We start from the raw sequence: 27,842 nt of genomic DNA, 5'->3' as shown, positions 1-27,842 counted from the left end.
GTCAGGCCAGGTTTTATTAGGGTGTTATTAACTCATAGTAAATTTCTACCTAGGTATGAAATTGTACTTTCAATCTTTTTATCACCCACATTTAAGATGAGGGATGCAACCACCACTATATAGGATATAAAGGTCATACCTGCTTACATATAAGGTATTAAAGACTATTAATTGCTGATGATTTCTTGGGATGACACTACTTATATTATAGGATTATGAGCACTGACAATATCAAATTGTGACAACTTTTTTGGGCTCTTATTGCTTAGTATTCCTTGCTTAGGATTCTTGCACACAATTGCAGTGGAATATGATATATAAATAGAAGATCATTTCTTTGACACCATCTGTTCTAACGAGAAGTTTGCTTCCTCTTAGGTAGGAAAAAAGGAAAACATAATTCCATCTTTGAAAATCTAAGTTAAAGTGACATGCTTAAAAACTCAATTACAAGCATAAGGCTAAAAAAGAGCCCAATTTAAATAGGCCCTTCAAACATCATAGCAATATATAAGAGCTAAGCCAATAGTAGTGACAATAAGCGTGGATGGAACACCAAATTTCAAATGGCTTCAAAAGGTGATATTATAACTAGGCTGGGCATGAAGAGCTTGTTCACACACAATTAGATTTGCGGCAAAACCCAATAGCTAAAGGTTTCCAGCAACTGTGCTAACCCATGCCAAGATGAGCCAAGCTTTCTTATCTTTACTAGGAGATATTGCAGTGGTAGAAGCAGCAACCTTTGCTCCAAGCAAAAGAACTTGTAAGTCAAAAATAAGTACATATTAGATTGTTTAGTTTATCATATATATATATATATATATATATATATATATATATATATATAAAAGACTTTAACATGCATACTAATTAAGCAATATATTTATGTTTAAATTAAAAAAAAATATACTTATTTATTAAAGCACTTTAAATAACAAAGCTTTTGTTATCATTAATAATAAATCATTTTTCATTTAGATTTTATTGCTTCTTTCTTGATGTAAAAGTTATTTGCAATAAGTCTTTTAAAATTCAACATCATCTTAGTTTAGATACATTTCTAAACAAAATCTTTGAAACAAAGTAGATGGACTCAATAATCTCTCATCAAAATGAACCTAAGCTCTAGATTTGGAAGGAATATAGAAGTTTAAAAAATAAGGAGAAAAATCACAATGATTTGAGGAAAGGAAGAGTATCTAAAATAAGGAAAAACATTGTCTTGAGCAAATGTCTTTTGAGTTGAGAAAAAAATCTTCAGGTTTTTTTGAAAAAATACTGGAAAAACTAATTAGGTTTTTCCTTTCATGGGATGGACAAAACAATGGGCTTGACGATAAAAAATAATTCTTCATGGACCAAATCCAAGCCCAAATTTAAGTTGGTAAAAAAAAATTGTTATCTAAAAAATTATTTTACAATGAATCCAAACTCAAGTCTAGGCCACAAGCCTGAGTATAAGCCGGGTTGAGCCAACACAAAAGTTTAAGCCCAAAGTCCACTTTGTTTAAAGTCTTCTTCCCTCTAAAAACTTGGGTGCCCTTTGAGCCCAATCTTAACTCTTCAACAACCCATTATATAAACACTAGGAAAACTTTGTTTCTTTCTAATATGAGATAAAGTTTTTTAAAGGATTTTGAGTTTCACCAAAACATGCAAACCAAAGGTTCTTTGAAATAATTTCTCATTCACCTACAATTTATTTAAATCATGTTAATGTTATATATTAAAGAGCATATGTTGAAGATTAAATTCGAACAAATTTAGATCCTATTTTTAATTTGGCCTTAAATGTGTCCATTAACCATATTCTTTAAATAAATTTTCAACAATCCTCCACATGAATGAAAATTATCTTACTAGTTTTAAAATGACTTGAATATTTGTTGAGAGATATTGATTTGATAGATATTAGGATAGATAACTTTTAGCTTTGAACCTTCTTTAGTGAAATACTATTGAATTTACTCAACCAAATAGTAAACGTGATATCTTGAACTATTAAGCTTTTTATATAAACCAAGACAGCTATCTACCAAGAGATTTTGTTTGGTTATTATTGTTGTGTTTATTTTGGCTCTGAACAACTCTCACAAACTTTTTTTTGTTGTCTATTAACAAGAAACCTCTCAGGTTATTCCATGTAAACCTCTTCATTAAGGTCACCATTTAAAAAATTTGTTTTAAAATTCATTTGATGTATTTCAAGCTTGTTGATAACTGCAATGACTATTAATATTCTTATGGAAGTTATTATAGATACAAGTAAATATATATCAAAATAATCCATATTTTATTGTTGTCTAAATCCTTTAACAATAAGCCTGACTTTATATTTATCAATAGTACCATCAATTTTCATCTTTCTTTTAAAGATTCAAGATAAAAAGGATAAATATAGAAATAACAGACACGTGTTTGGATAAAGAGACGAAAACAAAAATATAAAATAAATATATTTCTAAAATAATTTTAGAATAATTTCTATTTTAAAAAAATAAAAAAGACAAGAAAACAAGTTTTTTTTATCTTTATTATCTTTGTCTTTTCAATCTTCGAGACAGTTACCCAACATTATCTTAAATTTGCTCCCGTGAACAAGATTTCTCCCCCCACCCCCAACAAAACCCTCATCTCCAACAACAAACAGAGGTACCAGATGGAGACCTCAATTGTCTACCATGAATGATATTAACTGGAAATTACTATTGCCCTTCTATAAGACTCTAAAGCCGTAGTGCTGTAGTGAAATCAAAGGAAGAGAATCAGGGCATCAACTTACCAGTTGGTACATTCCAAGCAACATTTGAGAGAACAAGTATTGCAATGGCCAGCACAGCAATCCCACTAGCATGATCGATCCGTGCATGAGGCTCCATCAAGTTCCAGAAACTGCTAGGAATTCCTGTTCTATTGAAGCCATCAACCGTGATAAACATTCCACAAAGGACCCAGAGCCATTTCTGTAACTTACACGATTAAGCTTGTTTGTGAGCTACCACTTAGCAGACCTCCACCATTGCAACTTCAATAAATTACTGGCTCTGAAAGAAGAAGATATCACCCTGTAGCTCAACCAGTATTTGCAACCAACTGAGAAAAGAGTAAAACTACAAATTTATTAAGAGCTAGTGAGATGGAAGTTTCTAAAAGTTTTTTTAAAAATTCCAAAAAGGATTGTGGACCCAGAAAGATAAATGAGTTCATATGAATATTTCCATGATACGTTTAAAAGACGCATCAGAATGAGAGGCTAAGATGGATTGAAGATGCTGAATATTTTCTCTTCTGAAGCAGCGGAAGACATTTCAAAGCAAGCAGACAATTTCCAAAATAACCTTTAGCATGACGTTCCATGCTGAAAATCTAGTAGTTTTTGAGCAAAAGGGAAATGCGTGGTCCTAGAGCACACATCTTTTTCCTAGTTGATATGGAAGTTATTAAAAGTCTTTTAAAAGATTCCAAAAAGGATTGTGGAACCAGAAAGATAAATGAGTTCATATGAATATTTCCATGTTACGTTTAAAAGACGCATCAGAATGAGAGGCTAAGAAATGGATTGAAGATGCTGGACATTTTCTCTTCTGAAGCAGTCAAAGCAGCCGAAGACATTTCAAAGCAAGCAAACAATTTCCAAAATAACCTTTAGCATGACACATTCCATGCTGAAAATCTAGTAAATGCGTGTTCCATTTGGATCAGTCGCAGCCAGCGGGAAATATACTACGGAGACGTACGTCATATAACAACGTTAACAGTTCAGGATTTATGTGTGCAGGTGAACCTATGGTGGGAGAGTTTTTTAAATAAAAGGGTAAATTATTAATAAATAATATAGATATGCATTACAAATTAATTCAAAATATATATAATAATTTATATCAAATAAAATTAATTTAAAAATACTTTAAAATAAAAAATTATGTTATAATTATTTTCTCCGAATTTTTATATTTTAAAACCGCTTAATAATAACTTTATTATCGATTTTAAATTATCATAAATTCTAATATTTTTAATAACTAATTATAAAAAATAAAATTAAAATTAGACAATAAAACAAATAAAAAGAAAGAACAAAATTGATCTAAAATATAAAACAAAAAGCAAAAATAGTTAATTATTTAACTATACTTGAAGATAAATTTATATATTGGAGAGAGCAAGGAACGAGCTGGACATATATATATGGGGGAGAGGCAGAGAAAACAAAAGAGAAATTTGCATAATTAGAGTAAGGAAAAAGAAAAGAAAAGAATGAGCTGCAATAACAACTTTCCTATCCCAACCATTCACTAAATTATTATATTAATATTCTAATAAAAAAATATTAAAAAAAAATTAAGAGGACAATTGATCCCTTTTGTACCTATGTGGCTCCGCCACCGGGGTGGGACCGTTTTCAGATATTTAAACATCGTATCTGGAAATTAATAGCATGCAAGACAGCGGTGAAGTTGACATATTCTCCAGCTCAGAAATACTGCCTCAAGAGATTTCTCCTATGAACAAGATTTCTCCTCCCATGGAGATCTCAATTGTCTGCCATGAAGTGATATTAACTGGAAATTACTATTGCCCTTCTTTAAGACTCTAAAGCGGTCGTGCTGTAGTGAAATCAAAGGAAGAGAATCAGGGCATCAACTTACCAGTTGGTACATTCGAAGCAACATTTGAGAGAACAAGTATTGCAATGGCCAGCACAGCAATCCCACTGGCATGATCGATCCGTCGATCCGTGCAGCCATTGAAGCTCCAGAGACTGCTAGGAATTCCTGTTCTATTGAAGCCATCGACCGTGATAAACATTCCACAAAAGAATACCAGAAGAGATTATGAAACCTGATCCAAGCAACTACGGGAAAGTTGATTTTTACTCAATCAATTACTGCATGGAAGTATTACAGTTAATTGCATATCTAATTGCGAGAGAAATTTAGAGAAAAATTTAGTATTTTTTAAAATCTAAATATGAATAAAATTAACTAGACATTCTTATTTATATATACTACTTGTAGATTTAAAATCCATGATTTCTAACCATCTAGGTGGTGGTCTAGTGGTAAGAGCTTGGGACTAAGGGGTTTGCTCCCTCTTAGGTCTCAGGTTCAAACCCTATGGCTGCTCATATGATGGCCACTGGAGGCTTACATGGTCGTTAACTTCAGGGCCCGTGGGATTAGTCGAGGTGCGCGCAAGCTGGCCCGGACACCCACGATAATAAAAAAAAAAAAAAAAAATCCATGATTTCTAATTAAAACTAAAATCCTCACAAAAGGATTCCTAATTAAAACTTAATTATCTAATATAATCTATATATTTAGCATTAGGATTCTTGAATAATAAAATACTATTTAAATTTAAAGTCCAAAGCTAAATAAGAAATAGAATTCAAATACAATTCTAAATAATCTTTGTTTTTTCATCCCACCATCCTCACCACCTGGTGAGGGGAGTATTTATAAAGGTAGGGGAGTGGGAGCTACCTTACCCCTGTCCAGTCATGGGACAGCGTAGGGTGGCTGGAGTGGCCTTTGTACAGTCGCCCCAAAGGTGCTTGCAGAGCATGGCTCCTCTGCCCCTTCTATGATGGTTGTAGGCCATGAAGGGCGTGGGTTATGTCAGGGTTTGAGCAAGTGGGGGGAGAGAGAGGAAAAATACAGGAGAGAATTCCTTCTTCTTCCCCTGCCTGTGTGCGTCCAGGAGAAGAAGAAGAAGTACAATGTTTTCAAAACGACACTGTTTTTTCCTCTCTTTTTTTTTGGTGAACAGTGCACTAAAACGGTTTTGTTTAGTACAAAACGCGCTGTTTTATTTTTAAAAAATAGCGCCAAAAACATGCAAAAGTCCAAATCAGTCCTTAATTTATGATTTGTTCAATCAAGTCTTCAATTGCAATTTTGATTTCAAGAATCAATTCAATTACACCCCTATCAAATTCAATCGTCGACCCTGAAGTTGGCTTCGATCCTTAGTCTTGAATTTATATAATTTAACCCTCAATTGATTAATAAACTTCTAATTTCTTCAATTTAGCCCCTGATTTAGTCAATTTCAGCCCCTCTATTTACGCATAATTTTCTAGTTTAGTCCTTGGTTTTAGATTTCTTTAATCAAGTCCCTAATTGACCATCAAACTTTAATATCTATGTCATTAAGCCCCTTATTTGACCAAATCAAATCTTAAAAATTGTAATTTGACCTCTAAACTTTAATTTCTTCCAATTAAAGCTTAAATTGACTTAAAAATCAATTTTCTTGCAATCAAACCCTCTATAAATTCAATTAAACCTTCAATAAAATTTAATTGAGTCCATAAACATCTGATTTTGAACTTTTCTTTATCAAATTGAATTTTCTTTGTCAACAGGTCTTTCATCAATAAAACATATACTATCAAATTTCAATTTTTGGCTATTTTCTAGGCTCTCCGACATCCTCTTCTCACTACTATTATTTTTTTTTCTTTCAAATATATGTTTTTGATTTTTTTTGTATTTTCTCCGTTTATGTGTAGGGATCCAAAAATGGGTAGCAACAATAATCATCTTGTATAAACTCCAAAATTAATAATTGTCTCAAATTTTGCCAAACTGAAATTAAAGACATACCAATACGAGTTCTAAAGTCTAGAAATTCAAATCATCATTCTCTAGCACCATAATAAAGCTTGTGTGTGACAAGTCCTACCTTTTAAAGATAAGGAACCTTGTTGAAATAAAAGTAAACTCCCAATTCTGTTAACCTTTTAATAAATCATTTCTTCAAAAATCTCATATATCATATAATGTAATCCCATCAAATTCAATAATAGGTATGGGGTTTGGGGTTTGGCCTGTTTCGAGGTAAATTTCTAGGCAAGTTCATCTCCTCTTCACGATCCTTGTTTGTGAAACCCATTAGCTGAGCTAGATCTATTACAGTTTGCTCCAAGTAATCAAACCTTCATTCCCAACGATCTAATTTCTGCTCCTGAGCCCGTATAGTGCCTTAGAGAGCCTCCACTCCATCAATGGTGGTTGGTTCAAGTGGTTCGGCGCTTGTTCCCCTTAAGCAAGGTCTCAAGTTCGAGCCTTGTGAATAGAGTACACCATCACTGAGAGAGCTTTACTTTTGAATTGGCTGACTTGGCTCAACCGGATTAGTTGCGGTCTAGTGGACTTCTAGATATTAGGGTCTAGATAAAAAGAAAAAAAGAAAAAGAGGGGCTCCACTCCTACATCGCGGAGTAGGTTGCTACCATCTCTAACCATAAAAAAAAAAAAACCAACCTGCTTTGATATGTATTGACGCGGTGTATAACGTTGATAAAAGCTAGAGTCCTTAAGCCCTAATATTACAAGCCTAAGTTGTAGAGAAATTTAGAGAAAACTCAATGATATTTTATAAATTTTGAATAATAGTCTGAATGTGAAAAACAATAAACTAGACATCTCTATTTATACCTAGAATCCTTTATAGGACAGGAATACTAATTAAAACTTACCTAACTAATAGAATCCATATAACATTAATTAGGATTCCTAAAAAATAAAATACAATTTAAATTAAAAGTCCTTAGATAAATAGAAAAAGAATCCAAATATAATAAGGTAAATAAAAACGATCTTGCACAATAACTTTCAAGTTTTATATAAAGGTCTTTTCAATTTGCAATCATCATGAATTTTTAACTTAATAGGAAACATGGCCTTCAAAATCCTTTGTCAAAATTCTAACTCAATCCAATAGTTGGATTAAAAGTTATGCTTGATTTACCAAATTGTATCTTGGAGTCTCCTTAATCTCCTCAAAACCTAAATAGTTTAACCACTAATAAAATAATGCAATAAACATTATTATGCCAAGAATATTGAAGAAATTTCCCCTATCTCTCTAGGTTTTAGTGTGTCTTTGGCATTGTAATAGTTTTTGTGATTGTGGTTCGAAAACATAGGTTAAGGAAAGCTGTAAATTGTAACTTTTTCTTAACCAAGATTTCAATAAAGAGTTTTCATTGGAAACTATACAAAACTATTGTATGTGTTTATTAACCAAACATTTTTAAATATGTGGTTGCGGCGAAACGCAAACCACACTATATTGTACTACAAAAATAAACAAAGACTTTATTGTTTTGCTTTGCTTTAAATGCTGCGTAACTTTTGAGGTTTTATAAAATCATATTAGAAACATTAACTTTTATTTTTAAAATGAATGGGAAGGAATGTTTTTGAGATATGGAAAAATGCTTATTTTATTTAACGACAAAAATGATTTTAAAATTTTAAAATTAAATAAACTCAATTTTTTTTATCAACAAAAACTAAAAGGGGTGATGTTTTTACTGTGCACCACCTTACTCAATACTATTCATGGCAATAGTTTTTTTTAATCCATGTTTGTTTCTCTCTAATTTCATCATTTAATATTTAGTTTGTTGATAATTGGGCTTCATGATTTATTGTGGTTTGCTTTATATGTAATTATCTTAGTCTCATGACCCGTGTTGCTCGTTTAGCATATTACCCTAATTGACTCAAGTTTTTTTAATTGACATTTATTTCAATTTTAACAATGGGTTAATTAAGAATTAAGTTTTATAATTTGTTTTGTCTCATTTTTTATAGGGTTATATTGGTCTCGTAATCGAAGTTATTGGTTTGCGGGTTAACTCGGGTAAGCTCAGGTTATTTTATTGTGTTTTTTTTTATTGATTTTTTTTTCAATTTCATTATTCAACAATGAGTTTATTGGGAATTGGGCTTCATAATTTGTTTTGATTTGCTTTCTATAGGATTATCTCAATCTTATGAGTTAGGTTGCAAGTTTGACAAGTTAACTCGGGTTGACTCGAGTTGGTTTTTTTTGTTTTTTTTTAATTTATTTATTTTCAATTTCATCATTTAACATTGAGTTGATTGAGAATTAGACTACATAATTTATTTTGATTTGCTTTATATGAGGTTATCATGGTCTCATGACACGAGTTTTGGATTTGGCGGGTTAACCTTGGTTGACCTAGGTTGATCCAATATATTGTCATCTTAATATTTTAAAAAAGATGTCATCTTGAGTTTTTTTTAAATCAAACTATATTTTTATTAGTTGTCTGGGTTGTCTTTGAACTTGCCAAGTTGACCAGGTCACAATTAGTCAATCCCCACACAGTTTAATTTTTTTCTACTAGAAAAATGTTAAAAACGCATAGATGTTGCTTTTTACGTTAAATGTTTTTAATCCGACCTGCAATGTAGTGTGAACCAACGATCTATTATAGTAACTAATTAATATTTAATTATATAATTAATTATCTTAAATAATTTAAAATTAACTAACCTTAATGAATTTTATTTTAAATATATTAGCTCTTAGATTGTATGGATCATAAATAAATTATTTAGAAGTTCTATTTACTAAAACAACTATGTAATGTTTTGATAAATATTTCTTATTTTTCAAGTTTTATTATGATATTTGTGTGTTTTTGACATAGACAGGGCAAAGGATAACCAGATTTATTACAAGTCAAAACTCTCTATAAATATAGGGGGAGACACCTAAAATATTCAATTTTTACTTGTCTAAGTCTTCATTTTCCCAAAAACTATTATACACCTAAAATATTCAATTTTTACTTGTCTAAGTCTTCATTTTCCCAAAAACTATTATAACCCTTTATATAGAAAAACTAAAAAACCCTATTATAGAATAGGAAAAATATTCTCTTTAAATAGGAAAAAAAATTAAAAGGCATAATAATATTGAATAGAAAAACATTAAATTAACTATGAAAAATATCTTTTTTTTTTAAGTTCTTGCATCAGTATTTTCAGGCTAGAAAGAACTGTTCAGATCTTAGTTAGAAACTGTCAAATACCACAAATATCTTTTTATGTATGGTTCACCCTATTATGGTTTCCCAATACTTTTGTGTGGGTTACCTCATCATAGATCCTTAACACTATACATTTGGCATAAGCACATCATGTTATATGACCTATTCCAGTTATGATTATTCAACAACACACATCAAATAGCTATTAGGAATTGGCAAGCTCTTAATACATAAGACCTCTCTTAATTTTTGTATTGCCATCATGAATTTTGAGGGGAAAGAGAGAAAAGAGGGAAAAGAAACAAAATGTTGCCAACAATAAATCGTGCCACCACTGACACCACACTTCGTCCTAAAAGGAAGATGATGACACAAATATTCTAATGACATGGTGAAAAGGTTTTTTTTTGCCACTGAGAGGCGCCACATGCATATCTTGAATAGTGCGAGCGCCTCACACACACTGGTGAGTGCCTTATATGCGCCAACCACTTTTTTTTTAGTTATATTTTATATTTATTAAAATACCAAATTGCATATTATCCAACTTAATTATCATAAAAAAAAATCAATATGAAAAGAAGAAAAGAGCCCTTGTACGCCAGCTTTAAAATTTCTACTACCAATGATATTTTAGTTATTTCATTATGCTTCTAAAATGCGAAAGGATTTACTTGTCCCCGAATAATATGATAATGACCACTAGACCTTATGGAAAAACTGTACTGCCTCTAATACACAATTCAATGGTTTTTTGTGGGAAGGGCAAAACCACCATTAAACTTTCTGATGAACAATGATTCTAAATCTAGGGGAATAATGTTTTCCAATGCAAATTAGTTCTTTTAATAAAGCTGACAACAACTATCATGTCTATGGTTAGATGGCCTATGGATTTGAGAATGTTGACACGTTGCTAACAATAGACGCTAGTAGATGCTATTCAAACAATTTAACATGATTTGTAGTTATAAATTCTAACCTAGTAGTTAACTTAGTTTAAATCACGTTAATAGTTTGGATGGGTTAATTTATGAGTTGGTGGGTCAACCAAAAAAAAAAACGAATTCAAAGTAAAACCCAGTTCAAGCTAAGCTCTAGATGACAGGTTATTGAGTTGAGTTGTTGGGTCAGGCCAGGTTTTATTAGGGTGTTATTAACTCATAGTGAATTCCTACCTAGGTATGAAATTGTACTTTCAATCTTTTTGTCACCCACATTTTAGATGAGGGATGCAACTACCACGATATAGGATATAAAGGTCATACCTGCTTACATATAAGGTATTAAAGACTATTAATTGCTGATGATTTCTTGGTATGACACTGCTTACATTATAGGATTGTGAGTCTAACAATATCAAATTGTGACAACTTTTTTGGGCTCTTATTGCTTAGTATACCTTGCCTAGGATTTCTGCACACAATTGCAGTGGAATATGGTATACAAATTTTTGAAACAAAGTAGATGGACTCAATAATCTCTCATCAAAATGAACCTAAGCTCTAGATTTGGAAGGAATATAGAAGTTAAAAAATAAGGAGAAAAACCACAATGATTTGAGGAAAAGAAGAGTATCTAAAATAAGGAAAAACTTTGTCTTGAGCAAATGTCTTTTGAGTTGAGAAAAAAATCTTCAGGTTTTTTTGAAAAAATACTGGAAAAACTAATTAGGTTTTTCCTTTCATGGGATGGACAAAATAATGGGCTTGACGATAAAAAATAATTCTTCATGGACCAAATCCAAGCCTAAATTTAAGTTGGTAAAAAAAATTGTTATCCAAAAAATTATTTTACAATGAATCCAAACTCAAGTCTAGGCCACAGACCTGAGTATAAGCCGGGTTGAGCCAACACAAAAGTTTAAGCCCAAAGTCCACTTTGTTTAAAGTCTTCTTCCCTCTAAAAACTTGGGTGTCCTTTGAGCCCAATCTTAACTCTTCAACAACCCATTATATAAACACTAGGAAAACTTTGATTCTTTCTAATACGAGATAAAGTTTTTTAAAGGATTTTGAGTTTCACCAAAACATGCAAACCAAAGGTTCTTTGAAATAATTTCTCATTCACCTACAATTTATTTAAATCATGTTAATGTTCTATATTAAAGAGCATATGTTGGAGATTAAATTCGAATAAATTTAGATCCTATTTTTAATTTGGCCTTAAATGTGCCCATTAACCATATTTTTTTAAATAAATTTTCAACAATCCTCCACATGAATGAAAATTATCTTGCTAGTTTTAAAATGACTTGAATATTTGTTGAGAGATATTGATTTGATAGATCACTATATTAGGATAGATAACTTTTAGCTTAGAACCTTCCTTAGTGAAATACTATTGAATTTACTCAACCAAATAGTAAACGCGATATCTTGAACTATTAAGTTTTTTATATAAACCAAGACAATAGTACTTACAAAGCTATCTACCAAGAGATTTTGTTTGGTTATTATTGTTGCGTTTATTTTGGCTCTGAACAACTCTCACAAACTTTTTTTTGTTGTCTATTAACAAGAAACCTCTTAGGTTATTCCATGTAAACCTCTTCATTAAGGTCACCATTTAAAAAATTTGTTTTAAAATTCATTTGATGTATTTCAAACTTGTTGATAACTGCAATGACTATTAATATTCTTATGGAAGTTATTATAGATACAAGTAAATATATATCAAAATAATCCATATTTTCTTGTTGTCTAAATCCTTTAACAATAAGCCTGACTTTATATTTATCAATAGTACCATCAATTTTCATCTTTCTTTTAAAAATTCAAGATAAAAAGGATAAATATAGAAATAACAGACACGTGTTTAGATAAAAAGACGAAAACAAAAATATAAAATAAATATATTTCTAAAATAATTTTAGAATAAATTTCTATTTTAAAAAAATAAAAAACACAAGAAAACAAGGTTTTTTTTATCTTTATTATCTTTGTCTTTTCAATCTTCGAGACAGTTACCCAACATTATCTTAAATTTGCTCCCGTGAACATGTCTGCTCTTTCAAGATAGATGCTTACAACCATGGTTCCAAAGAGAAGGCCCAGTACAGGGAGGTTGATGGCAGAATATGCTTGCTCAGGGGTGATGACTTTGAAGATAACCATAAGCATTGCCCCGAGGATGGAACCTGCTTTCCTTCCAATGGGTAAGAAAGGAACTGCTGGGAAAACTGCCAAAATCCAAAAGACAGCTAAGGCAACTGAACCTAAGACAACCTTCTTAATTGGACCGAGAGCCATTTCTGTAACTTACAAGATTAAGCTTGTTTGTGAGCTACCACTTAGCAGACCTCCACCTTTGCAACTTCAGATAGATTGCTGGCTCTGACAGAAGAAGATTTCACCCTGTAGCTCAACCATTATTTGCAACTAACTGAGAAAACAGTAGAACTAAAAATTTATTAAGAGCTAGTGAGATGAAAGTTATTAAAAGTTTTTTTAAAAAAAAAATCCAAAAAAATCCAAAAAGGATTGTGGAACCAGAAAGATAAATGATTTCATATGAATATTTCCATGTTACGTTTAAAAGACGCATCAGAATGTGAGGCTAAGAAATTGATTGAAGATGCCGGATATTTTCTCTACTAAAGTAGTCAAAGCAGCCGCAGACATTTCAAAGCTGAAATTCCATGCTGAAAATTATAGTAAATGCGTGGTCCTAGAGCACAGATCTTTTTGCTAGTTGATATGGAAATTGGATCATGCGCAACCAGCAGGAAATATGCTACCGAGACATCATATATATAACAACGTTAACAGTTCAGGACTTGTGTGTGCAGGTCAACCTGTGGGGTGGGACCGTTTTCAGATATTTAAACATCGTATCAGGAAATTAATAGCATGCAAGACAGAAGTGAAGTTGACATATTCTCTATCTAAGAAATACTGCCTTAAGAGACTCTACATACCTGATCCTTGCAGGAACGCAAACTCTTGATCCTCGTAACATGACCAACACGAATACCTGTCTCTAGGAAAATAGAGTCACCATATGAGCTTGGCTTGTTAAGCTTCCAACTTCTCGACAGGGAGTCTTAAAGCTGCTGCAGGTTCCCACTGAGCAATCTCTTTGGAGCAATTATGTAAGCTCACAGTTACTCTGTCAACGTAATTGAACACTGGAGTTCTGTCTTGCTCCCAAGAAACTCAAACTGGAACAAAGTGAGATAAGCAAGCAAATTAAATCCTTGGATAAAAGATAGTGAGAGGTTAGGGATTTGCTCTCTACACTTCCAATGCCGGTAAGCCCAGTGCGGATTTATATACAGGGAATTAAAGGCAAGAGAGTAAATAAATTTATGCCATAAGAGGAAGACTATAAAAGGAGAAGACGCCAAGAAGAAACACATACAGTTACTAAGACTAATTAGGTATGTATATCATTGTTTTTAAATTGTATTTTACTTATAAATATATTAAAATATTTTTTAAAATTTAGTTTTGATATTACAACATCAAAACAATTAAAAAAACACATAAAATAAATTAATTTAAAACAAAAAATAAAAAACATTTAAAAATACAATTAAATTACAAAAACAATCAGTACAATAATATCTGTTTGTTTTAATGTCGTGACTGCGTTTTGCTTTATTATCATTTGTCTTTAAATGATTCGTTAACTTTGTTTTTAATTCCAACACAACTAACATTGAACCAACATGTTTGAAGCAATGATCTATGTTTTAATTTGTGTTAAAAAAAATATACTTTACTTTCAAATTAACATTTCTTCTTTGAAATGTTTTTTTTTATTAAATTTGTGCTGCTTAAGGGATAAAAAAACAAAAATATCCTTTTCACTCTAAAGTCTTGTGATGTAACTAGTTTATTTGTTTTTCTCTTGAATCAAAAACCCCACATCTAAATTTTTTTAACCATGTTTCAATGAATGATACTCAAAATAGAATGCATGTTTAAATTGAACAAAAAATATTTTAAAACATGGTTAATTAGTATTTTAAAATAATAAGTTTATTAGTAGAGTTCATATTTCCTCCATCTTCTTGTAAGTTTATTAGTTTGTATTAGAACTCAATGAAGATCTTAGGATTTTGCAGTGTCCCTTTTAATAGTAAATGGCCTGGATACATAGCGGATTTCAATTACAAGATGTCCACTGACGCTTTTCGAGCTCTAAAATTACGTATCTATGCTGTACAGAAATTTCGAGACTACTTATAATATTTTATAAATTTTAAATATAAATAAAATTAACTAGATATTTCTATTTATACTAATTATAGAATTAGAATTTTTTTATAAGAAATGATTTCTAATTAAAACTAAAATCCTCAATGAAAAGATTCCTAATTAAAACTTAACTATCTAATATCATCTATTTCACATTAGAATTTTTAAATAATACTATTTAAATTAAAAGTTCAAAACTAAATAGAAAAAAAATTCAAATACAATTCTAAATAATAAAATACTATTTAAATTAAAAACCTAAGCGAAATAGGAAAAAAAATCTAAATACAACAAGGTAATTAAAAACAATTCGGCACAATAAGTTCTGAGCCTTATTTGAAGGCCTTCATATCTTTGATTGTTATGAAATTTTAACCTAGTAGAAAATAAGATTTTCAGAATTTTTTGTTAAAATTTTAGCTCGATCCAACAGTTGAATTAAAAATTATACTTGATTTACCAAACTATATCTTGAACTCTTTTTAAATTTCTTAAAACCTATAAATCTTAACCACTAATAAAATAATGTAATAAATATTATTATATCAAGAAAAATAAAGAAATTTCCCCACACTAGTTTCTTTTACTTCTGAAAAACTTGTCCTCGAGCTATCTATTAAAAATTGAACTCTTCCTTTCTAAAGGAACAAAAATACAATATTGTAGCCGATATATTCACGAAGTAATATGTCTTTTATGTGTGAACTCCAAAATTTAATTTATGATGTGTGCATACTAAAACATAATCCATATTAATATTATACTTTATGTTTCTATGAAATTCACTTATAGTTTCTTCCCACATTCTTTTGCTTAAAACTTGAGTTCATCCATGATCTCCAATACTTTAACCATTGTATGTAAAGAAACTTCAAGATAATTTTTCATAATATCTTTAGAAGAATTGTCCCATGTACTCCATATTCTTTTTTGCAAGATCTTCAGAATCACTAAAAGATACTAATTTAAGAGCTTTCTTGATTTCTTCTTTACCATTAATTGATGAAACATCGACAAATAGAGTAGTATTTGCAGAAGTGTTGTTGGTGTTATTATTGTGATGTTGAAACTATCTGCTTTGAAGAGACGACATCTTTTTTATAATTTTCTACTTGCTATTTTAGAAGGTTGAATAAAAAACAAATAATAACATTCTAATTTCTTATTTACTCAATATAAAATCTCTTTATAATCATCTTGTATAAACTTCAAAATTAATGATTGTCTTAAATCTTACCAAGCTGGAATTAAAGACATACCAATACGAGATCTAAAGTCCAGAAATTCAAATCACCATTCTCTAGCACCATAATAAAGTTTGTGTGCGACATGTCCTACCTTTTGATGATAAGGAACCTTGTTGAAATAAAAGTAAATTTTCAATCCTGTTAACCATTTAATAAATCCTTTCTTCGAAAATCTCTTATCATAGAATGTAATCTCATTGAATTCAACAATAGGTATGCGGTTTGGCCTGTCTCCAGGTAAATTTCTAGGCAAGTTCCTATCCTCTTCACGATCCTTGTTTGTGAAACCCATTAGCTGAGCTAGATTTGTTATGGTTTGCTCCAAGTAATCAAACCTCCGTTCCTAACGATCTAATTTTTGCTTTTAAGCCTGTATAGTGCATTAGAGGGCCTTCACTCCACCAATGATGATTGGTTCAAGTGGTTCAACGCTTGTTCCCCTTAAGCAAGGTCTAGAGTTCGAGCCTTGTGAATGGAGTACACCATCATCGGGAGAGCTTTACCCCTTAGTGGACCGACCTAGCTTGACATGATTAGTTGGGGACAATGGACTTCTAGATATCAGAGTCTAAAAAAAAGGGGTCTCCACTCCTGCATTGCGGAGTGGGTTACTACCATCTCTATCCATCAAAAAGACCAACCTGCTCTGATATGTATTGACGCGGTGTATAACGTTGATAAAAGCTAGAGTCCTTAAGCCCTAAGGTTACAAGTCTAAGCTGTAGAGAAATTTAGAGAAAACTCTATGGTATCTTATAAATTTTGAATAATAGTCTGAATGTGAAAAAAATAAACTAGACATCTCTATTTATACTAGTTATGAACCTAGAATCCTTTATAGGAAATGATTACTAATTAAAACTTACCTAACTAATAGAATCCATATAGCATTAGGATTCCTAAATAATAAAATACTATTTAAATTAAAAGTCCTAAGATAAATATAAAAAAAGAATCCAAATATAATAAGGTAAATAAAAACAATCCTGCACAAAAACTTTCAAGTCTTATTTAAAGGTCTTTTCAATTTTTAGTCGTCATGAATTTTTAACTTAACATGAAACATGAACTTCAAAATCCTTTGTCAAAATTCTAGTTCAATCTAATAGTGAGATTAAAAGTTATATTTGATTTACCAAACTCTATCTTGGAGTCTCCTTAATATCCTCAAAACCTAAAATTTTTAACTACTAATAAAATAATGCAATAAATATTATTATGCAAAGAATATCGAAGAAATTTCCCCTCGTTATCCACTCACCATTTCTCTCTAGCTTTTAGTGTCTTTGGCATTGTAATAGTTTTTTTTTTGTGGTAGTGATTTGAAAAAATAGGTTAAGAAAAGCTACAAATTATGGTTTGAAAAAAATAAACTAGACATCTTTATTTATACTAGTTATAAACCTAAAATCCTTTATAGGAAAGGATTACTGATTAAAACTTACCTAACTAATGAAATCCATATAACACTAGGATTCCTAAATAATAAAATACTAGTTAAATTAAAAGTACTAAGATAAATAGAAAAAAAATCCAAATATAACAAGATAAATAAAAATATCATGCACAATAACTTTCGAGTCTTATTTAAAGGTCTTTTCAATTCCCAATCATCATGAATTTTCAACTTAGTAGGAAACATAACCTTCAAAATTCTTTGTTAAAATTTTATCTCAATCCAATAATTTGATTAAAAGTTATGCTTGATTTACCAAACTCTACTCTATCTTGGAATCTCCTTAGTTTTCTCAAAACTTAAAAATTTTAACCACTAAGACATGTTTGAGAGTGTGGTTGCGGTTACTTTTCACTAGGAAATGTATTAAAATAATTTTTTTTAATTTTTAAAAAATTATTTTTGACATCAGCGCATCAAAATGATTTAAAAACACCAAAAAAACTAAGGATGAAACAGGGGAATGACATCAAAATTATTTTTTCCGTCTTCTTCTCCTTTTTTTTTTCCCCATCAATGTCTTTCTCTCTGTGTGTTTTTCTTTAGTCCCCTCCCCCCTGTGTGACCTTCTCTGGCTTTTATAAAACCAGAGAATGGCCACCTCCTGTTAATGTGTGTTTCTTTGAGAAGAAACAGGGGAATGACAGTCCTGCTTTTGCAGGACTGTTCAACGTGGCTCTTGGAGGATAATGCAGCTGAGGAGACGTGGGGGACGTGGCTGAAAACGGTTTTCCTGTTGAATCAGTCTCTGGTCTGGAGATGAAGAAGGCGATGAATAGTGGTTCAAAACGGCGTTGTTTGGGATGGAACTGACAAATTGCAGTTTGGTCACTCAAGTTTTGAACTTTTGTAATCAAGCCCTTTCTTCAGGAAATTCATTCTTTTTTTTTAATTTTACCCCTGGATTAATTACAATTAAACCCCTAGATTATGGCAAAATTTACAAAACAATCCTTGGTTTCTGGATTATTTAATTTGGTCATTAATTGACTTTTCAAGTTTTAATTCTTTCAAAATTACCCCTGAAAAAATCAATTACAATCCCTTAAGTACACCCACCATTTCACTATGGTCATTGGACTTTAATTTCCTAAAATTGTGTTTCTAATAAGCCCAAAACTTTGGTATTTCTTCAATTAAGCTCCTGATTTCATTAATTAAACTAATCCAGAGTTTAATTAAGTCCCCAAACATATACCAATTGACTCTCAAATTTAATAATTCCATCCTCGAACTTTATATTTATGTTGTCTTAACCTATTTATCAAATATATTTTTATTCATTTATTTTTTTTATCTTATTAAAAAAATAAAAAATTGGGTTATGACAGTATAGATCATAAATAAATTATTTAGAAGTTCTATTTACTAAAAACACTATGTAATGTTTTGATAAATGTTTTTTTTTCAAGTTTTATTATGATATTTGTGTGTTTTTGACACAGACAGGGCTAAGAATAACCAAATTTATTACAAGTCAAAACTCTCCATAATTATAGGAGAGACACCTAAAATATTCAATTTTTACTCATCTAAGTCTTCATTTTCCAAAAAAATATTATAACCCTTTATATAGAAAAACTAAAAAACCCTATTACAGAATATGAAAAATAAACTAGGAAAAATATTCCCTTTAAATAGAAAAAAATTAAAAAAGCATAATAATATCAAATAAAAAATTATAAAATTAACAATGAAAAATATCTATTTTTTAAAAAAAGTTCTTCGCATCAATATTTTCAGGCTAGAAAGAATTGTTTAGATCTCAGTTAGAAACTGTCAAACACCACATACATATTTTTATGTGTGGTTCATCCTATTATGGTTTCCCAATACTTTTGAGTGGGTCACCTCATCTTAGATCCTTAACACTATACATTTGACACAAACACATCCTTTTATATGACCTTTTCCAGTTATGATTATTCAACAACACACATCAAGTAACTATTAGGAATTGACAAGCTCTTAACAAATAAGACCTTTCTTAATTTTTGTATTGCCATCATAAATTTTGAGGGGAAAGAGAGAAAAGAAAGGAAAAGAAAGAAAATGCTACCGATAATAAATTGTGCCATCACTAACACCACGCGCCATCCTAAAAGGAAGATGATGACACAAAGATTCTAATGACATGGATAAAAGGTATTTTTAGCCACTTAGAGGCACCACATACACATCTCGAATAGTGTGAGCGCCTCACATACACTGGTGTGCGCTTTACGTGCGCCAACTATTTTTGTTTTTTAGTTATATTTTATATTTATTAAAATACCAAATTACATTTTATCCAACTTAATTATCACAACAAAAAGTCAAATCAATATGAAAAGAAGAAAGAGCCCATATACACCAGCTTTAAAATTTTTGCTACCAATGATATTTTAGTTGTTTCATTGTGCTTCTAAAATGTAAAAGGATTTACTTGTCCCCGAATAATATGATAATGACCATTGAATATTATGGAAATACTATATTGCCCCTAATAGACAATTCAATAGTTTTTTACGGGAAGAGCAAAACCACAATTAAACTTTCTGGTGAACAATGATTCTAAATCTAGGTGAATAATTTTTTCCAATGCAAATTAGTTTCTTTTAATAAAGCTGACAACTATCATGTCTATGGTTGGATAACTTATGGGTTTGAGAATGTTGAAACATTGCTAACAATAGACGCTAGTAGATGCTATTCAAACAATTTAACATGATATGTAGTTACAAAATCTAACATAGTAGTTAATTTAGTTTAAATCCCGTTAACAATTTGAGTGAGTTAATTTATAAGTTGGTGGGTTAACACAAGTTATGGTTCTCTTATATATTGTTGCTATCCAATTTTTGACCAATTTTTTGATAAATTTTCAGAAAAAATCCAAAAAATAGCGAAAAACATTGAAAATCCAAAAAATACATTTTTAATACATTTACATCGTTTTTAGCATTTTTAGCATCGTCTCAAAAGAATTTAAATTTTGAAAGACATTTGGAATGTGTTCAACTTTTAACTCGTTATTTTTAAAATCATTGATTTTCTTCATTGAGTCGATGTTGATATTGCTCGTTTTCAAAAAATACAAAAAAATTAAGAAAAATCAAATTTACAAAAAAATAAAGAAAGTTGAGGGACCAATTTTGAGATCCATGCAACATTTTACCTATAAATACTGGTCCACAACTCAAACAAAGTGGGGGGAGGGGCAATTTTGATATTTGAGGAGAGAGACAACACAAAACCAAAACCCTAAATCTATCTCTTCTCCAATCTGCCGTCTGGCCAGCCCCCCACCCCCCTTTGGTTTTTGATCTTCTCCTCAGTCTTCCCCTCAGCAGCCGGCAACAAGGGAGAGCTCCCTCTCTTTCAAAACCAAAACCGGGTGCAGCCCCTCTCCTTTTTTCCACAGACCGGACTGAGCTTCTTCTCCAAGACCACAGCAGCCGCACATCTCCTTCTCCCTTTGAAACTGAAAGCCAGTAGTTGTCTCCAGCCCCTTTTCCTCCAAGAGACAACCGACCGCCTCCATCCAAAAAAATTGAAGGGAGACCCCGGTCTTGAGGTTTTGAATCGGGAGCTTCTTCTCCCAAACTGGGGCCAGCCACACGCCCCTCCCCCTGCCATTTTCAGTCTTTCCTATTCCCCTCCATTTCCCCCCTCTCTCGGCTGACTTCCCCAGCAATAAAAAACATCACCCTCTCACTCTCAGCAAAACAGACCAGCCGGCAACCCCAAGCTCTTACAAAAAAGGAAAGACACGGCTTTGTCCCCCTGCTTCCTCTTCCTTCTCTCAGCCTCCCTGCTCAACAGTTGCTCCCGTCTCCACAACGAAGCCAGCCGAGCGGACGACAACAGCAGCAAGGTCATCAGCCGCCGAACAACCTCCAGCGGCAGCAGCAACCCACAGATCCACCATCAGCCAGCAGCACCGCCCGAAGCAGAGGAGTAGGAGACGAAATCCATGAGACAGAGAAGAGATGAGGTAGAGAAGAGATGAGGCAGGGGAAAAGAGCGGATTTGAAGAGAAGTGGAGAAGATCTGGAAAAATGAAGCCGATTGAAAAACAAAGAACAAGACTGAAATCAATTTGTTTTGTTATGTTTTTTTTGGATTACTTTGCAGGACAACATCGTTGCAGAAGGGGAGATGAAGAGAAATCATCCGGGATCCGCCCATCTTTTGGCTTGTGCCAGCGGCGGCGCGTGAACCCAAGCGCTGCTAGCGGCGGTGACGGGTGGGAAGACGCGCCGCCACTGTTCTGGCGCCCAGAAGCCTCCGACACTGTTCACCCGTGGCTGCACTGTTCCTGATTCTGTTTTTAGGGTTTGTTTTTGTAAATTTTAAATTGTTTGATGTAATTTTAATTTTTAGTATTGAATTTTTATCATTTGTAGTGTGAATGGAACAAAAAAAGGGAAAAGAAAAGAAAAAAAGGAAAGTATAGTGAAAGTGAATGTGTGATTTGTATTTTGTTTATGAATGTTTTTTTGTATGATAAAATTGTAAGAATAAAAAAGAATTTAATATTTTGATTTGATCACGGATAAAGAATTATGAACTTACATGTAAGTCGTATTTCTAAAATTCGATGAAAGAACAGAATTTTTAAAACTTCTTTAACACATCAAGTCCATGAAGCAGCTTACCTCAGGTAGGGTGCGTTAGGGGTGCTAATACCTTCCCTAACCAGAACCAGTCCCTTACCCGCGAATCTCTGATAAGACCAGTACCCAGGTTTCCTAGTAGCCTTCAATAAATTACTAGGTGGCGACTCCCAACGATGTAATCAAAGCAAAACGCATAACGAAAAAATCATCAGCCGACGCCGCGCAGATTTTTATGACGTGCGACATATATAATAATTTAAAATAATATTGTTTTGGTAAAAAAAAAACTAATTCAAAGTAAACCTAGTTCAAGCTAAGCTCTAGATGACGGGTTATTGAGTTGAGCTGTTGGACCAGGCCAAGTTTTATTAGGGTGTTATTAACTCATATTGAATTCCTACCCAGGTATGAAATTGTACTTTCAATGTTTTTGCCACCCACATTTCAGATGAGGGATGCAGCTGCCACTATATAGGATATAAAGGTCATACCTGCTTACATATAAGGTATTAAAGACTATTAATTGCTGATGATTTCTTGGTATGACACTGCTTACATTATAGGATTGTGAGTCTAACAATATCAAATTGTGACAACTTTTTTGGGCTTTTATTGCTTAGTATACCTTACCTAGGATTTCTGCACACAATTGCAGTGGAACATGGTATACAAATGGAAGATCATTTCTTTAACACCATCTGTTCTAAAGAGAAGTTTGCTTCTTCCTTGGCAAAAAAAAAAAAAAGGAAAACGTAATTCCATCTTTGGAAATCTGAGTTAAAGTGACATGCTTAAAAACCTAATTATAAGCAGAAGGGCCTAGAACCTTATAAAGATCCAAAGCCTAAACAAGAGCCCAATTTAAATAGGCCCTTCAAACATCATAGCAATGTATAAGAGCTAAGCCAATAGTAGTGACAATAAGCGTGGATGGAACACCAAATTTCAAGTGGCTCCAAAAGGTGATATTGTAACTAGGCTGGGCACGGAGAGCTTGTTCACACACAATTATGTTTGCGGCAGAACCCAATAGCGAAAGGTTTCCAGCAACTGTGCTAACCCATGTCAGGATGAGCCAAGCTTTCTTCTCTTTATTAGGAGATATTTCAGCGGCAGAAGCAGCTACCTTTGCTCCAAGCAAAATAACTTGTAAGCCAAAAATAAGTAGAGATTAGATTGTTTAGTTTATCATTATTAAAACATATATATATATATATATATATATATATATATAAAGACTATAACATGTATACTATTTAGGCAATATACCTATGTTTAAATAAAAATATACTTATTTGTTGAAGCATTTTAAATAACAAAGCTTTTGTTATTGTAAATAATGAATCATTTATCCTTTAGACTTTATTGCTTCTTTCTTGGTGCAAAAGTTATTTGCAATAAGCCTTCTATAATTCAACACCATCTTAGTTTACATTAAATGAAATTTTTGAAACAAAGTAGATGGACTCAATAATCTCTCATTAAAATGAACCTAAGCTCTAGATTTGGAAGGAATATAGAAGTTTAAAAAATAAGGAGAAAAAGCACTATGATTGGAGGAAAGGAAGAGTATTTAAAAATAGAAAAAACATTGTCTTGAACTCTTTCTTCACCCCATTTTATATTTGATTTTTGAAGTTAAAAAGTTAAAGAATTAATTTTGCTCTTCTCCCCTCTAAAATCTTGGGTGCTGTTTGAGCCCAATCTTAACTCTTCAATTACCCATTACATAAACACTAGGAAAACTTTGTTTCTTTGTAATATGAGATAAAGTTTTTTAAAAGATTTTAAGTTTCACCAAAACATGATGGAGATTAAATTCCAACAAAATTTTAATCCTAAAAGTAAGTGGATCTCATTTTTTATTTGGCCTTAAATGTGCCCATTAACTATCTTCTTTAAATAAATTTTCAACAACCTCCCACATTAATGAAAATTATCTTATTAGTTTTAAAATGACTTGAATATTTGTTGAGAGATATTGATTTGATAGATTACTATATTAGGATAGATAACTTTTGACTTTGAACCTTTCTTAGTGAAATACTATCAAATTTACTCAGCCAAATAGTAAACATGATGTCTTGGACTATTTAACCTTTTATGTAAACCAAGTCAATAGTACTCACATAGTTGTCTACCCAAAGATTTTATTTGGTTCTCGGTGTTGTGTTTATTTTGGCACTGAACAACTCTTACAAACTTTTTTTTCTTATCTATTAACAACAAACCTCTGAGGTTATTCCATGTAAACCTTTTCATCAACGTCACCATTTCAAAAAAAATTATTTTAACATCCATTCGATGTATTTCAAGCTTGTTGATAACTGCAAGGACTATTAATATTCTTATGGAAGTTATTATCGATACAAGTAAATATGTATCAAAATAATCCACACTTTCTTGTTGTCTAAATCCTTTAACAATAAGCCTGACTTTGTATTCATCAATAGTACCATCAACTTTTATCTCCTTTTTGAAGATCCATTTATGGCCTAATGGTTTACTTCTTGAAGGAAGATCCACTAGTTCTCATGTATGATTATTCATAATGAATTCTATTTTATTACTGTCCAATTCATTCCAATAAAAAGCTTTCAGATAGAACATTGCCTCAGAGTAGGTCCACAATTCATTTTCCAACAAATATATTAGAAAATCAAGATCAAAGATTCTGGTCAGTTTTATCATTTTACTCTTTTTTTACTCAACTTTATCATCTTTGTCTAAAGATGACTACTCGAGTTAGCCTCGATTATTTTTTTAAGTGAATTATTTTTTTATATTTCTTTAAAGGGAAACACATATTATCATTCGTCTTTAAATGATTCATTAACCATGTTTTCAATTCCAACACAACTAACATTGAACCAACATGTTTGAAGCAATGATCTACGTTATAATATGTGTTAAAAAATAGTTTACTTTACTTTCAAACATTTTCATTGGAATGTTTTCTTCAAAATTTGAGCTGCTAAAGGGATAAAAAAACAGAAAACATACTTTTCACTCTAAACTATTGTAATGCTAACTAGTTTATTTGTTTTTCTCTTGAAGCTAAAACCCCACACCCAAATTTTTTTAACCATATTTCAACAAATGATATCTCCTCGAAAAATAGTGCATGTTTGGGTTGAATAAAAATTGTTTTAAAATGTGGTTGGTTAGCATTTCAAGATAATAAAAGTAAATATAAAAATGATAAACAATGTGTTTGGATGAAGAGATAAAGATAAAAATATAAAATAAATATATCTCTGAAATAATTTTGGAATGAATTTTTATTAGAAAGGACAAGCAGACATGTTCCTTTTGTCCTTGTTATCTCTGTGATTTTTTATTTTCAAGACAGTTACCAAACGTACCTTAAACTTGCTCCCTTGATCATGATTTCTCCCTGGATTGTCTACCATGAAGTGATATGGCAACTGGAAATTACTATTGCCCTTCTATAAGACTCTAAAGCCGTAGTGCTGTAGTTAAATCAAAGGAAGAGAATCAGGGCATCAACTTACCAGTTGGTACATTCGAAGCAACATTTGAGAGAACAAGTATTACAATGGCCAGCACAGCAATCCCACTGGCATGATCGATCCGTGCATGAGGCTCCATCAAGCTCCAGAGACTGCTAGGAATTTCTGTTTTATTGAAGCCCTCAACCGTGATAAACATTCCACAAAAGAATACCAGAAGAGAGTATGAAACCTGATCCAAGCAACTACGGGTAAGTAGATTTTTACTCAATCAATTACTGCATGGAAGTATTACAGTTGTTGAAAAGATATTTAGGAAAGCAAATACAATTTTTGTGAAAGACCTGTTGATTTACCTTCTCTAGGCAAGGCCCTGCATCTTTGAAATCAAGAATCACAAAAATGAGGGCTGCTGTGAGTGCAGTCCAAGACATGTCCAGACCCATTAAAAAAGCAACCAGCATTCCAACAGTACCAAGGTAAATACACAACTTCCATGACAATCTCTTCCATCTATTCAGCTGGCCTTTACTTTCTTCAGTGGACTGTTGCGGCCCGGACTCTAAATCAGTCATCTTCTCCGTGGTCCCTTGTACTCCACCCCTTGCAAATCTTTCCTCCATTTGCTCTCCTATATTATCAGTTGCCTCCTTCTTTGAAAGGACTGATTTCTTCAGCTCAATTTCACCACTGGAATCACTGCACATATCCAATTCACACAACCTCTGGGAGTTCACATGTTCTGCAATGGGATCATATTCGTGAGATTCCAAAGATTTGGGAGATGACATGGTAGCAAGCGAAATCTGATGGACAGCTGAATCTTCCTTAACAATCAATTCATCCAAAGCATCTTCTTCTTCCATAACAATCATTTCATACAAAGCATCATCTTCTTCTTCCTTAACATCAGATAACAACCTCCAAAACATGCATATAAGAATTAAAGCATTCACAAAGACACCCACAAGCACCGCGGGAAGAAGTCCCAATACGAATTCCCCAAAAAAGATGTCACTTTGAATAGCAATTATCAAGTTTTGAGGGTTGCCGATTGGAGTTGCAGAGGATCCAATATTCGAACTTGAAGCCAACCCAAGCAAGAAAGGTTCGGGTCGAATATTGTTTTGTCTAGCAATCTTTAATATGAACTCAGTGAGAAAGACACATGCGGTGTCATTAGTGAACAGAGCGCTTGAAATGGCAGAAACAACGCAGATCCGGCAGAGCATGTCCTTCGCACCCCAACTCTTCCATGAGAGCAAGACTCCCAGGTGCTTGAACATGTCTGCTCTTTCAAGATAGATGCTTACAACCATGGTTCCAAAGAGAAGGCCCAGTACAGGGAGGTTGAGGTTGATGGCAGAATATGCTTCCTTAGGGGTGATGACTTCGAAGATAACCATAAGAGTTGCCCCGAGGATGGAACCTGCTGTCCTTCCAATGGGTAAGAAAGGAACTGCTGGGAAAACTGCCAAAATCCAAAAGATTGCGAAGGCAACTGAACCTAAGACAACCTTCTTAAACGGACCCAGATCCATTTCTGTAACTTACAATATTAAGCTTGTTTGTGAGCTACCACTTGGCAGACCTCCACCTTTGCAACTTCAGATAAATTACTGGCTCTGAAAGAAGAAGATATCACCCTGTAGCTCAACCAGCATTTGCAACCAACTGAGAAAAGAGTAAAACTACAAATTTATTAAGAGCTAGTGAGATGAAGTTATTAAAAGTTTTTTTTAAAATTCCAAAAAGGATTGTGGAACCAGAAAGATAAATGAGTTCATATGAATATTTCCATGATACGTTTAAAAGACGCATCAGAATGGGAGGCTAAGAAATGTATTGAAGATGCTGGATATTCTCTCTTCTGAAGCAGTCAAAGCAGCCGAAGACGTTTCAAAGCAAGCAAACAATTTCCAACATTCCATGCTGAAACTGTAGACGTTTCAAAGCAAGCAAACAATAACCAGCGGGAAATATACTACTGAGACATCATATAACAACGTAAGAAGTTTAGGACTTGTGTGTGCAGGTGAAC

The 27,842-nt window shown here is 32.3% G+C and overlaps 1 protein-coding gene across 3 annotated transcripts; it reads right to left on the bottom strand.

The window, feature by feature from the left end:
- Positions 1 to 429: 429 nt before the first annotated feature.
- LOC133670609 (silicon efflux transporter LSI2-like) lies at positions 430 to 27,650 on the bottom strand. Of its 3 annotated transcripts, none has more exons than XM_062091140.1 (3): positions 26,158 to 27,650; positions 25,844 to 26,033; positions 430 to 763 (listed from the first exon to the last, which is right to left on the bottom strand). In XM_062091140.1, exons 1-3 carry the CDS (start codon positions 27,340 to 27,342, stop codon positions 651 to 653), a joined length of 1,488 nt encoding a protein of 495 aa, XP_061947124.1. In that variant the 5' UTR covers positions 27,343 to 27,650; the 3' UTR covers positions 430 to 650. The 3 variants fall into 3 exon arrangements, with proteins under 3 accessions (XP_061947124.1, XP_061947123.1, XP_061947125.1); XM_062091139.1 differs by lacking the exon at positions 430 to 763 and adding an exon at positions 23,052 to 23,474 and having other exon boundaries at positions 26,158 to 27,646; XM_062091141.1 differs by lacking the exon at positions 430 to 763 and adding an exon at positions 23,315 to 23,454 and having other exon boundaries at positions 26,158 to 27,643.
- Positions 27,651 to 27,842: the final 192 nt, after the last annotated feature.

This window comes from Populus nigra, chromosome 13 (assembly GCF_951802175.1).
Source record: "Populus nigra chromosome 13, ddPopNigr1.1, whole genome shotgun sequence".
NCBI lineage: Eukaryota > Viridiplantae > Streptophyta > Magnoliopsida > Malpighiales > Salicaceae > Populus > Populus nigra.
Note: the sequence above shows the minus strand (reverse complement) of the source record. Positions and strands in the feature narration are given on the sequence as shown.

Coding starts and splice junctions, on each gene's coding strand:
- LOC133670609 (XM_062091139.1), bottom strand. CDS start 27,342: ATGGATCTGGGTCCGTTTAAGAAGGTTGTCTTAGGTTCAGTTGCCTTC. Junction 26,034..26,157: donor CAGGGCCTTGCCTAGAGAAG/GTAAATCAACAG, acceptor TGCTTGGATCAG/GTTTCATACTCTCTTCTGGT. Junction 23,475..25,843: donor TGCTTCGAATGTACCAACTG/GTAAGTTGATGC, acceptor TTGGCTTACAAG/TTATTTTGCTTGGAGCAAAG.